Source organism: Physeter macrocephalus, chromosome 6 (assembly GCF_002837175.3).
Source record: "Physeter macrocephalus isolate SW-GA chromosome 6, ASM283717v5, whole genome shotgun sequence".
NCBI classification, from domain to species: Eukaryota; Metazoa; Chordata; class Mammalia; order Artiodactyla; family Physeteridae; genus Physeter; species Physeter macrocephalus.
The window spans coordinates 72,688,066-72,700,364 of record NC_041219.1 but is presented as its reverse complement, the minus strand read 5'-3'; the positions used below and the strand labels follow the sequence as shown (position 1 = coordinate 72,700,364).

General features: G+C 38.7%; 1 protein-coding gene across 2 annotated transcripts in view; it reads left to right on the top strand.

Moving 5' to 3' along the window:
• Nucleotides 1-9,795, top strand: part of LMNTD1 (lamin tail domain containing 1) — a 468,403-nt gene extending 458,608 nt beyond the window's left edge. For both annotated transcript variants that reach the window (XM_055085516.1, XM_028491104.2), the window contains 2 exons: nt 2,355-2,418; nt 6,911-9,795. In XM_055085516.1, the coding sequence (XP_054941491.1) occupies nt 2,355-2,418; nt 6,911-6,931 (85 nt within the window). In that variant the 3' untranslated portion in view covers nt 6,932-9,795. The remainder of the gene's footprint in view (nt 1-2,354; nt 2,419-6,910) is intronic.
• The last annotated feature ends 2,504 nt before the right edge of the window (nt 9,796-12,299 follow it).

The window sequence follows — 12,299 nt, the reverse complement described above, 5'->3', positions numbered from 1 at the left end:
GTTCCCTTTTCTCCACACCCTCTCCAGCATTTATTGTTTCTAGAGTTTTTGATGATGGCCAATCTGACCGGTGTGAGATGATATCTCATTGTCGTTTTGATTTGCATTTCTCTAATGATTAATGATGTTGAGCATTCTTTCATGTGTTTGTTGGCGATCTGTATATCTTCTTTGGAGAAATGTCTATTTAGTTCTTCTGCCCATTTTTGGATTGGGTTGTTTGTTTTTTTGTTATTGAGCTGCATGAGTTGCTTATAAATTTTGGATATTAATCCTTTGTCAGTTGCTTCATTTGCAAATATTTTCCCCCATTCTGAGGGTTGTCTTTTTGATGGTTTCCTTTGCTGTGCAAAAGCTTTTAAGTTTCATTCGGTCTCATTTGTTTATTTTTGTTTTTATTTCCATTTCTCTAGGAGATGGGTCAAAAAGGATCTTGCTGTGATTTATGTCATAGAGTGTTCTGCCTATGTTTTCCTCTAAGAGTTTGATAGTGTCTGGCCTTACATTTAGGTCTTTAATCCATTTTGAGTTTATTTTTGTGTATGGTGTTAGGGAGTGTTCTAGTTTCATACTTTTACATGTACCTGTCCAGTTTCCCCAGCACCACTTATTGAAGAGGCTGTCTTTTCTCCACTGTATATTCTTGCCACCTTTATCAAAGATATGGTGACCATATGTGCGTGGGTTTATCTCTGGGCTTTCTATCCTGTTCCATTGACAAGATATTAGTCTTAATGACAGAATGATTGTGTAACTTCATGACTAGGTCTTTTATTTCAAAACATTTCAACATTACAAAACAAAAGTATTCAAAAGTTATGAAAGATTATAATCTCATTTATGGAAATATGTCATTAATGATCCATTTCTTCACACAAGTAAAAAAAATACTATTTTAGGAAGTCAAAGTATTCAGATTAAAGTTACTAAGTGTTAAATATTTGGGGCTCAAATAACCCCAAGAAATTACCATCACACTCTGAAATGGAAACAAACACCACTACCAGTGATAATCCCATCATTAAACTTAAAGAAATTATAGACGGGAATTTTCTATAAGTGTTTTTAGCTCTAAAATACAGTACTTTGCTGAAGAACTCGCTTTCAGGGTGCAATTCAAAACCTTCATCCTCAGGCTAGTCAGTCTGGAAGGACACACATAAAATATTTAATCTGTTTCAGGCCAACAAATTGCTCCAGAAGATGAGAAGTGATGACTAGATTTTTCTATCTAAACCACTGCCTATGTAAGGAAAATATCTTAGAAGCCTGTTTATCTTCCAGGTCCATAACTCACTATTCAGAAAGTTTACCCTGTGATGTGCCAAACAGCATCCTGATACATTGGATTTAGAACCCTATTAGTGGCTGAGGGAAACACTGTGTTAACTAGAAACACCCTGCACTTTTGTTACTCTTCCTTGCCAATCACATTTTCACATCCAGCTTCTGGATATTGTTTCTTTGTAATCACATACTAGCAATTTCACTTGATAGTTCTTCTTCTGAGCTCACAGAGAAAAAGAAAGGGTTGGGTATAACTGAAGAGCTTTCCTGTAGTGGTTTTTTCCAGAGGAGCTCATTGTTGTCTGTACCTAGAATATTATTTTTCTTTCCTTTCATATTTTACAAGAAGAAAATAACATCTCATCGCTGGGCTGGAAGTAATTTGTACTTGGGGTCATCCATCCAGCACTATTTCAGTGTGATACACTTTTTTTTTAATGTAGGAATTATATTTCAACAAAGTGACTTTCAGTCCCTGCCTAAATATATGGAAGTGAGGGAGGCCACCACTCTACCCTGGTGATGAATCAGTCACCTCTTTCATCACCAGAGTAGAGCCGCCTAAATTGGCCGGCTAGGCGGTGTCTGCTTCTGTCCACACATCTCCTTGTATATCCCTCCTGATGAAGCCTTATTCCTGTACCTCCCTTCACTAGCTACTTCATCATTGCGGCTGCTGGAATTGTAGAAAGCATTTGAGGAATTTTACAGGCTGGTAAAATTATTCTGCAACTTCAGTTTTAAAAAAATGTATCTTCCAGATATTTCTTCTCTCAAAGTTTTAATTAATTATATCTTGAAATTTATGTTTCCTTTTAAAATGACTCATTGAAAACTTGGACTTAATAATCAAATAATACTTTTCAAGTGGTATTTAAACCCTTTAGTTCAAGTTGCCATTATATACTGTCCTTAAACCTTAGATTTCTTCTTCAAATGAAAGATAATCCTTTTGTTGTTAGTTTATTCCATGGTTTGTTTTAATGCGAAAAATCAATGCTTGGCATATAGGACTGGATCCTGCCCATCCCCCTAACTGCCCCCCACCCTCCTTTTCGGGTTTGCAGAGATCGAGGAAAAACAGGACGTCTGAGTTACAAAAGCAACAGGCAGTCAATTCAACTTTTAAAGGTAAGTGTATAAAGATATTGCAAATTTGCCTTCTTTGCAGAAAACTAATGACTAAAATAATTTGTAGATACATCTTTAAGAGCCATCAGAACATGGATTGTTCTCATATACCCTGTAGTGATTTTCTGTTAAATATTTATGTTGCTTTTGGAACCATCAGTTTTTGTCATCTCTGTTATATGATAAACTTTTTAAGAATGGGAAACAAAGAAATATCACATCTTTACTTTTTGCCCTATATCCTCATCCTATCCTTGTTGATGGACAAGTAAGAGTGACTGAAATCCAGAGTCACTTCAAATACTAAAAAATCAATTTTACAACTATACCAGTACATTTTAATTCCTATGAGCAACAGATTATTAATAGCATAACAGAAGTTATTCTGGTTAAAGAGACTGCAGAAGCTCTCTAGTTGTGTGTCTTTTAAATGGTGATGACAGGGAAGATTAAGAACTCTGGCCTCTGCTACTTAGCTGATAAATGACTTTGCATCATTTAATCAGTCACTTCTTACATTGCCTCATCTTTTTTGTGCTGATATCAACATCTAAGTAATTGAGGAAGATTTCAATGGCTTTCTGTTTTGTAAGTGGTTGTGTTTAACTCTTCCCCAAAGTACTGATGACAAGGTGATTTTTGGTCAAGGAATCCTTTTGGTCAGTGTTCTTCTCTAGTTGACATCCTTTGTTGCCCTGGTCCATGACTAATCTACTTATATGTCTTCTTGCTCTTTTTTTTTCTGACTAAGCTTTAGATTCACTCCTTGACTTAAGAATAAAGTTACAGACACCCGATCCCCAACTTGTTAGTATTCTAAACTCTGCTGGCAGAAGTGACTTTACTTCTCTGCACAGCCTGCCTGCTGGCCTTACATGGTCCCACTAGCTACCCACGTCTGTGTACCAACCTTTCCAGTTTTCTCTGATTGCTCAGCTGTTCAATTTCTTTCAGCTTGTCTCTTCCTAGGTTTTTCCTAATCAACATCTATTTTTCTGAAGGTTACCTACGTTTTTACAAGCCCACTCTCTCCATTTCTATAGCCTCATTATCCTTGAGCTTCCAAACTCTTAAACATGTGACGGCTACCTCTTCCTATTCTTCCGAGAACCTTTCTTCTCAGACACTTCTCGTAGAACATTCGGACTGTAATGGGGTTTATTACAGCCACTTCATTTTAGAGCGAAAGAAACAGAAGTCTGTAGAGACAAGTTACCAAAATTCACCTAGTAATCAACCACAGGGCCAAAATTAAACTAAAGATTTTTTAATTGCAAAAAGCTGAAGAATCCAGCCTTGGCCTCCACTGATACGATCTCTGCTCCCAGAAGTCTTAGCATTCTATCTATACCGAGATCCATTTCTTCCAGTTGGCATAGCCCTGAGCAGCATGCCGTTGAAATGCAAAGGATGGGATCTGAAATCTGCCATAGACATTAGCAACCAGCCCTTCTACAATTCAATTACCCTTCACTTCTGTAGCCAGAAGGAAATTATACTGAATACTGAATGTGCAGTTGAGTTTTATTATATACAAAAACAAGGATTTTTGGTTGTTGTTGGTTTTGGTTGGAAAAAAATGTTCTGAATCCTCTCATGGGATATTGAATAACATAATTTTTGCAAAAGTTTTTAGCCTCTGTTGGTCTTCCCCAGTCATTATTCTGCTTAACTACCATGGTCACAGATTTGTTCACTGAACCCCTCTGTGGGAGATTCTTTGGTAGTTCTGATTTTTTTTTTTTTTTTTTTACCCACTCTGTTTTGAAAAGTTCTAGGTTCCTTGGATGCCTTACTTTTGTCTTCTCAGAGCCTCCATCCCCATCTGGTGACATCTTTAGGATGGACCATCAGTGTGCTCTCATAATATTTCTGAGGTCTTTACTAGGAGCAAAGTTTTTACTTCATTTGTCAGTGAATAATTTCTGTATTACAGTCAGCTCCTGAGTCTGGTATATCTATTCATGGAAAACTGTTCAGAGACAAAGTCATCATTCAGTTCTCAATGATATTCACGACCATTCCTTGGTGACTTGTATTGTTACACGTTTGTACAGGATTTCACGGTTTTCACATTACCTTGTTTGAACCTATGAGGTAGGTAGGGCTGATATTATCTCCCTTTTATGGCTGAAGAAACTGCAGCTCAGTGAGATTCAGTGATTTTCCTAAAGTCACTTAGATGGTAACTGGCAAAGTGAAGACTAGAATCTTAGCCTAATGCCAATGCTCTTCCACATCACTCTGCTAATCAAGCATTAAGATTGGGATTTCCCTGGTGGTGCAGTGGTTAAGAATCTGCCTGCCAATGCAGGGAACATGGGTTCGAGCCCTGGTCCGGGAAGATCCCCACATGCCGCAGAGCAGCTAAGCCCGTGTGCCACAGCTACTAAAGCCCGTGCGCATAGAGCCCGTGCTCTGCAACAAGACAAGCCACCGCAATAAGAAGCTCGCACAATGAAGAGTAGCCCCCGCTCGCCGCAACTGGAGAAAGCCCGCTTGCAGCAATGAAGACCCAATGCAACCAAAACTAAATAAATAAATAAATAAAGATTATCTTGATCTACGAAAAAGGCGTTGGCTACCGTGAGAATCTTAAGACTTCTCCATACAACAAAAAAGATTCAAGTCCTATTTCCAAAATTGCTAAGTAAGAGTGTCAATTATTGGTACAGACACAGAATATCAAAGTTCAATCTCTAGATGCTTTAACTGCTAATCACATGTCTATGCTACAATTGAATAACTCCGTGCCATTGCACTTGGGGAGTCACAGCTCTCAAACGCTCTCTTTGCTTAGTTCTTTGCAAGGAATGTGTGAGAGTTCTGCTGTCTGACTAATGGGCAGTGCAGATGGGTAATGCCACAGAACGCTGCAGAAAACAGAACTTTCCACAGGTTGGAGTAGAGAACTCTAGCAAGGCCACGCCATGTCCCACCTGCCACATGAACTCTCAGCTTGCTAGGAGACATGAGCAATCTAGGATAGAGAATAAAGAGGAAAGAAGGATAAGGGGGCAGAAGTAGGACTTGTCACCAGCACTGTCCTCAAGAGTATGCAGTTGATTCGGACCTGGGAAGACAGCATCAAAATTGCAAGCATGGCACATTGAGTTCACAACTGGCAAAAGTTCTTACACTTACGAGATACTCTCGTGTATTGTATTAGGACTCCTAATAAAGTACCCGTGATGGCGTCCTTCCATGAACTAATATGTGTTCACACAATACTTATTGTTCTGAATGGACCAAATTGGACAACTCAAACACGGGGTGTCCTTCTAGCCCTCCATTGAACCTTCCTTAGGACCCTGACAAGAACCTTCCATAACAATTTATCCTCCTGGGGACAGTTTTTATGAGTGAGTATTTAACTCATAAATAGTGAGTTTTAAGAGTCAATATTTAACAGCATAGAAAGGAGGACTAATATTTAATACTTTTTAATATGAAACCTTGCTAAAGGAGTTTTGAAAGTCTAATGATTAAATTTTCTGATGTCAGTGTTTTCTATCTCTATTTTGTTATATATTCCTTCCATATATGTACTAATATCTTTCTCCTCTCTGCCCTCCAAGTGGTCTATTTCCAAAATTCTTCAGTCAGTTGAAATTTCATGAATATTTGTTTCCTATAACTTCTTTCCTTCAAAGTCTGTCAGCTACCCTGTTCTCTGACTTCCCAGCCTCACCTTACTGTGCCATGGCTAGGCTGTACGGGAGGAATAAAAAGACCTGCAATCTAGACTTTTCACCATGCTGGGTCAGAGGTATTCCATAGTTTAAAGGAAACTACATGCCCATGCAGATGTCTCCAGCTCCATTTCCACAGAGGAGGGTAGAACATAAACATCTCAGGCTGAGGAGTCTCCTGCTAAGTCTCCTAGAGAAGACTCAAGCAATTGCAAACAGAGAAACAAAACTTTCTCTTCTTTATTGCATTTGTGTGCATGTTACCTGGTATATTTTAAATCTGGGGCACATCTTAGATATTTAATGGCAAAGATAATTAGGTACTACTTAAGTACCACCAAGAAGGAAATGAAGGGTGTGAACATTTAGAAACAAGTCATTAAGCTGGTTGTCTCAGAATCATTTTGATCTTCGTATTTAAGACCAGAAGTAAATAGTATCCATGACCAGTTAGTGAAATAGCTACGCTGCTTAGGAGTCAAAAAACCCTGCACATCACAAATCAGCATAAGAACTGTAACCTGAACAAGCACACAAGTTACAGAGTTGAGTTAGAAGGAGAGCAAAAGAATAATCCTTTCACCCTGGCAAAAGGTGAGGCATCAAACGAATAATTTCCTCCCTCCTGTTATTGTCCCCCATCCATGAGTATGATCTAGATCTGCTATTTCCTTGTCTTAATTTAAGATTAATGAGAAGGAAAGACTAATCATCTCTACTTTATATTGCTATGACAATTTCAACATACTTACAGTTTGTATTATATTTCATCATGCATTGCCATTTTATCTTTTGTTCAGGACAATAACATCCAAGTCTAGAGAACAACACAGGGATGCCTGACATGATGCAGCCTGCCTTCCACACAGGAGAGGAAACCAGCAAGCGAGAACACGGTTTCTTTTAGAAAAGATAATTCCTCAGGACTTTTCTGTAACCATTTCTTAAAGCAGGAGAGAGAGTTTGTGGACAAGTTAAAACATTTGTTTTCTAGGCTGTTATGAAGAAAAACATTGGTCAAAAGCAAAATCATCACTGTTTTCATTTTATGCACATGAAGTTTCCCAGTCACTAATTTCAGTCTTTTATACCCTGCCCAGCTGTTAGGTTGACAACTTCTGCCATTTCTGCAGATGCATTTTCCAAAAGCACATGTTTCAGGAATTCTGAAGCTTGTGGTCTGATTCTCTATACTTGGAATCTGTCTCCCGAAAGCATGCGTTAATCCGGCTTCCTAATGGCTGGAAGTAAGAGATGAAGTTTCTATGGAGTAACTAGTTGGGAGTTTTTAAACCTGCCTACATGCAACTCAAATTCAGCCAAAATAATCTCTTCCACCTCGTGATACTAGGTACAAAATCCCACAGATAGGAAATGTCAAGAGTGTTTTAATTAAATAATCTGATAGAGCTACTTTTTTTTTTTTTTTTTAACAATTCTCACTTCTTAGTCTTTGGAGATCTTATTCTATACCCATCAAGAGTGTAGAAGCTGAAAAACTAATGAACTTGCTCATTTTTAACGTTGACCCTCTTTATAGGCAGAAGGTATGATTGCTTCAGTTTCTGAGAACAAATCCTGTCTATACCTGGTAGCCCAGCTTAATTTAATTTAATTTCTGTTTATTTATATAACATATGCAGGAAGATGGGGCATATACAGTCTTGGAAGGTGAGAAGGAGTAAGAAGAGTGAGGGCCTTCCCCCAATATACTGTTTAAAAAAGTAAACGTAAAATAACCCCAGAAATGATCACTAGTGGTGATCATTGAGTTTTGTTTTATTATATCCAAATATCGAGGGCTAAAAATACTTTATTTTTAAAAAGTCATGTGCCAAGGAACTCAAACATATACGTATACCAATATTAATAGCAGCATTATTCATAAGAGACAAAAGGTGAAAACAAGCCAAGTGTCCACCAGCAGATGAATGGATTTTTAAAATATGGTATATACTCACAACAGAAGGTTATTCATCCATTAAAAAAATAAAATGCTACTATATGCTACAACATGGGTAAACCTTGAAAATATTATGTGAAATAAGCCAGACACAAAAGGACAGATATCCTGATTCCATTTTTCTGAGGTACTTAGAATAGGCAAATTCATAGAAGTGGAAAGTACAATAGCTTTTACCAGGGGTCAGCAAGAGGAGAATGGGCAATTGTTGTTTAAGGGGTACAGAATCTCTGTTCAGGATGATGAAAAAGTTCTGGAAATAGCACACAATATTGTGAATGCACTTAAAAATAGTTAAAATGGTAAATAAATAAAACTCTAGTAAAATCAGATTAGTATTTCCAAGATGGAAGAAAAGCCATATACCAGTCTAAAGCATCTGAGAAGAGTTATATTTCTTGACAAAATAATTTGTCATATGCTTTTTGGTTTGAGATAAAAAGGATTCACATTTAACCCATGCATAATGATGAAGCAAAAATATTTTCTAGTCACCAAGCCACACTGATCACATTATTTCTTTAGTCTTTGGACACTTAGGAGTAGACTTCTACCTTTTCAGACAACTCTCAATAACACCTTATGCCACTTTGAACCATTATGTATGATCTTTGAATCACACGTTGGCTAAATTGTGTAGGCTCTTCTTTTTCATAGTTACCATAGAAACTGTGTAGTCACGGTATTTGAGGAGACAACAAGAGCATCTGAGCGTGTACAATCAAAGGTAACTTGTTTCATGGTTCATAACCTCTTCCAGCTGCCTCCATTTGTGATTATCATGTTCAAGTTGGGAGTATAAATGTACAACCCAGAGGGCTCTGGGAACTAAAGCCAATAAGCGAGCTCACCCGTGCAGGCATCCCTCCCAGCCTCCTTCCCGCAAAGATTTGTGATAGAAACACATAAAAGAAATGGCATGTGAGCCTCAGGTGTTTCCAATTATTTCCCTCGAATGAGGAGAGGTTTCCTAATCCAAAACATATTTCAGCTCAAATAGTCTTCCTTATATTTGAAGATTGTGTAGCTTCAGAAGAATTTCATCTACATATCTGATTCATTGACACTTCATCAATAACAATATCCCCTCGGAGCTCTTCTGTAAGAACGCTTCCTCTCTGGGTGGTCAAAAATACGGTGCATTTAAGTATTGCTGGTTTTTGTGAAGCGAACTCTCAGAAAGTGTATAACCTTTTGCTCTTGCAAGAAAAAGAGAAATAAATGCTCAGTGTGGTAGATTTATTGTCAGTGACATCGCCATGGAGTGTTCTAGCACAAGCCTCAACTATCTTCCTGCTCAAGGGCTATCAGTCTCTCTAGAACAGTACAGGAAGGGGAAGAATGACCTACCTCTGCTGGTATAAATCATTAACTACCTAAGTGGTAATACTCGGGCAAGACTATTCAGGGATTACAAAGAAAGAATGTGGGTTTGGAGCATTTTGTTTTCCTAAGAAGTTTCTGAATGAAAGGTATAAGACTGATCATTTAGGCTTCAGCAGCCTTAGACAGCAGTGAGCTTTATCTCACGGTCCCAGAAATTTGCTACTTCATTGTTGCCTCTGCAAGTTGGCGGCAGCACTCTGCTTAGAATCATCTTACAGGAGAAGTGAGGGTTATTTCATAAAACATCCGAGTAACGATCATTGTTAAATAATATTCACTTGGTTCTGAAGAACCCAGGGGCAGGACAGGAATAAAGATGCAGACGCAGAGAATGGACTTGAGGACACGGGGAGGGGGAAGGGTAAGCTAGGATGAAGTGAGAGAGTGGCATGAACTTATAAGCACTACCAAATGTAAAATAGATAGCTAGTGGGAAGCAGCTGCATAGCACAGGGAGATCAGCTCAGTGCTTTGTGTCCACCTAGAGGGGTGGGATAGGGAGGGTGGGAGGGAGACTACAATAGCTTTTACCAGGGGTCAGCAAGAGGAGAATGGGCAATTGTTGTTTAAGGGGTACAGAATCTCTGTTCAGGATGATGAAAAAGTTCTGGAAATAGCACACAATATTGTGAATGCACTTAAAAATAGTTAAAATGGTAAATAAATAAAACTCTAGTAAAATCAGATTAGTATTTCCAAGATGGAAGAAAAGCCATATACCAGTCTAAAGCATCTGAGAAGAGTTATATTTCTTGACAAAATAATTTGTCATATGCTTTTTGGTTTGAGATAAAAAGGATTCACATTTAACCCATGCATAATGATGAAGCAAAAATATTTTCTAGTCACCAAGCCACACTGATCACATTATTTCTTTAGTCTTTGGACACTTAGGAGTAGACTTCTACCTTTTCAGACAACTCTCAATAACACCTTATGCCACTTTGAACCATTATGTATGATCTTTGAATCACACGTTGGCTAAATTGTGTAGGCTCTTCTTTTTCATAGTTACCATAGAAACTGTGTAGTCACGGTATTTGAGGAGACAACAAGAGCATCTGAGCGTGTACAATCAAAGGTAACTTGTTTCATGGTTCATAACCTCTTCCAGCTGCCTCCATTTGTGATTATCATGTTCAAGTTGGGAGTATAAATGTACAACCCAGAGGGCTCTGGGAACTAAAGCCAATAAGCGAGCTCACCCGTGCAGGCATCCCTCCCAGCCTCCTTCCCGCAAAGATTTGTGATAGAAACACATAAAAGAAATGGCATGTGAGCCTCAGGTGTTTCCAATTATTTCCCTCGAATGAGGAGAGGTTTCCTAATCCAAAACATATTTCAGCTCAAATAGTCTTCCTTATATTTGAAGATTGTGTAGCTTCAGAAGAATTTCATCTACATATCTGATTCATTGACACTTCATCAATAACAATATCCCCTCGGAGCTCTTCTGTAAGAACGCTTCCTCTCTGGGTGGTCAAAAATACGGTGCATTTAAGTATTGCTGGTTTTTGTGAAGCGAACTCTCAGAAAGTGTATAACCTTTTGCTCTTGCAAGAAAAGGAGAAATAAATGCTCAGTGTGGTAGATTTATTGTCAGTGACATCGCCATGGAGTGTTCTAGCACAAGCCTCAACTATCTTCCTGCTCAAGGGCTATCAGTCTCTCTAGAACAGTACAGGAAGGGGAAGAATGACCTACCTCTGCTGGTATAAATCATTAACTACCTAAGTGGTAATACTCGGGCAAGACTATTCAGGGATTACAAAGAAAGAATGTGGGTTTGGAGCATTTTGTTTTCCTAAGAAGTTTCTGAATGAAAGGTATAAGACTGATCATTTAGGCTTCAGCAGCCTTAGACAGCAGTGAGCTTTATCTCACGGTCCCAGAAATTTGCTACTTCATTGTTGCCTCTGCAAGTTGGCGGCAGCACTCTGCTTAGAATCATCTTACAGGAGAAGTGAGGGTTATTTCATAAAACATCCGAGTAACGATCATTGTTAAATAATATTCACTTGGTTCTGAAGAACCCAGGGGCAGGACAGGAATAAAGATGCAGACGCAGAGAATGGACTTGAGGACACGGGGAGGGAGAAGGGTAAGCCGGGATGAAGTGAGAGAGTGGCACGGACATACATACACCACCAAATGTAAAATAGACAGCTAGTGGGAAGCAGCCGCATAGCACAGGGAGATCAGCTCGGTGCTTTGTGACCACCTAGAGGGGTGGGATAGGGAGGGTGGGAGGGAGATGCGGGAGGGAGGAGATATGGGGATGTATGTGTATGTATAGCTGATTCACTTTGTTGTAGGGCAGAAACTAACACACCATTGTGGGGCGGTTGTACTCCAATAAAGATGTTAAAAAAAAATAATAATAATAATATACACTGTTAGGGAAACAAATTCATCTACAGATGGACGAACTACATGAATTACAATGAAAATGAACCCAAAACTTTACCTATCGCTGAATATGCCCCAAAATAGGTGAACATTTTAAGCTCTACCCCAGCACTTTTCCTCTCTCTTTTCCTCACACACACACACACACACACACACTTTATTATTTTGGCATGAAGTAGTGAAAGCTCTCTCTCTCTCTCTCTCTCACACACACACACACACACACACACACACACACACTTTATTATTTTGGCATGAAGTAGTGAAAGAAATTGTGAAAGGATAAACACTGTTCAGATGATGAAGTAATTTTGGTTAATTGCCAAAGAGCTTTGTAGAGGAATCCAAATTTTCAGATCAGTATCAGGGCTAGAGTTCTTTTCGGGGATAAACTCCTACCCTTGGCACTTAATACCAAGTCCAAGTAGAGG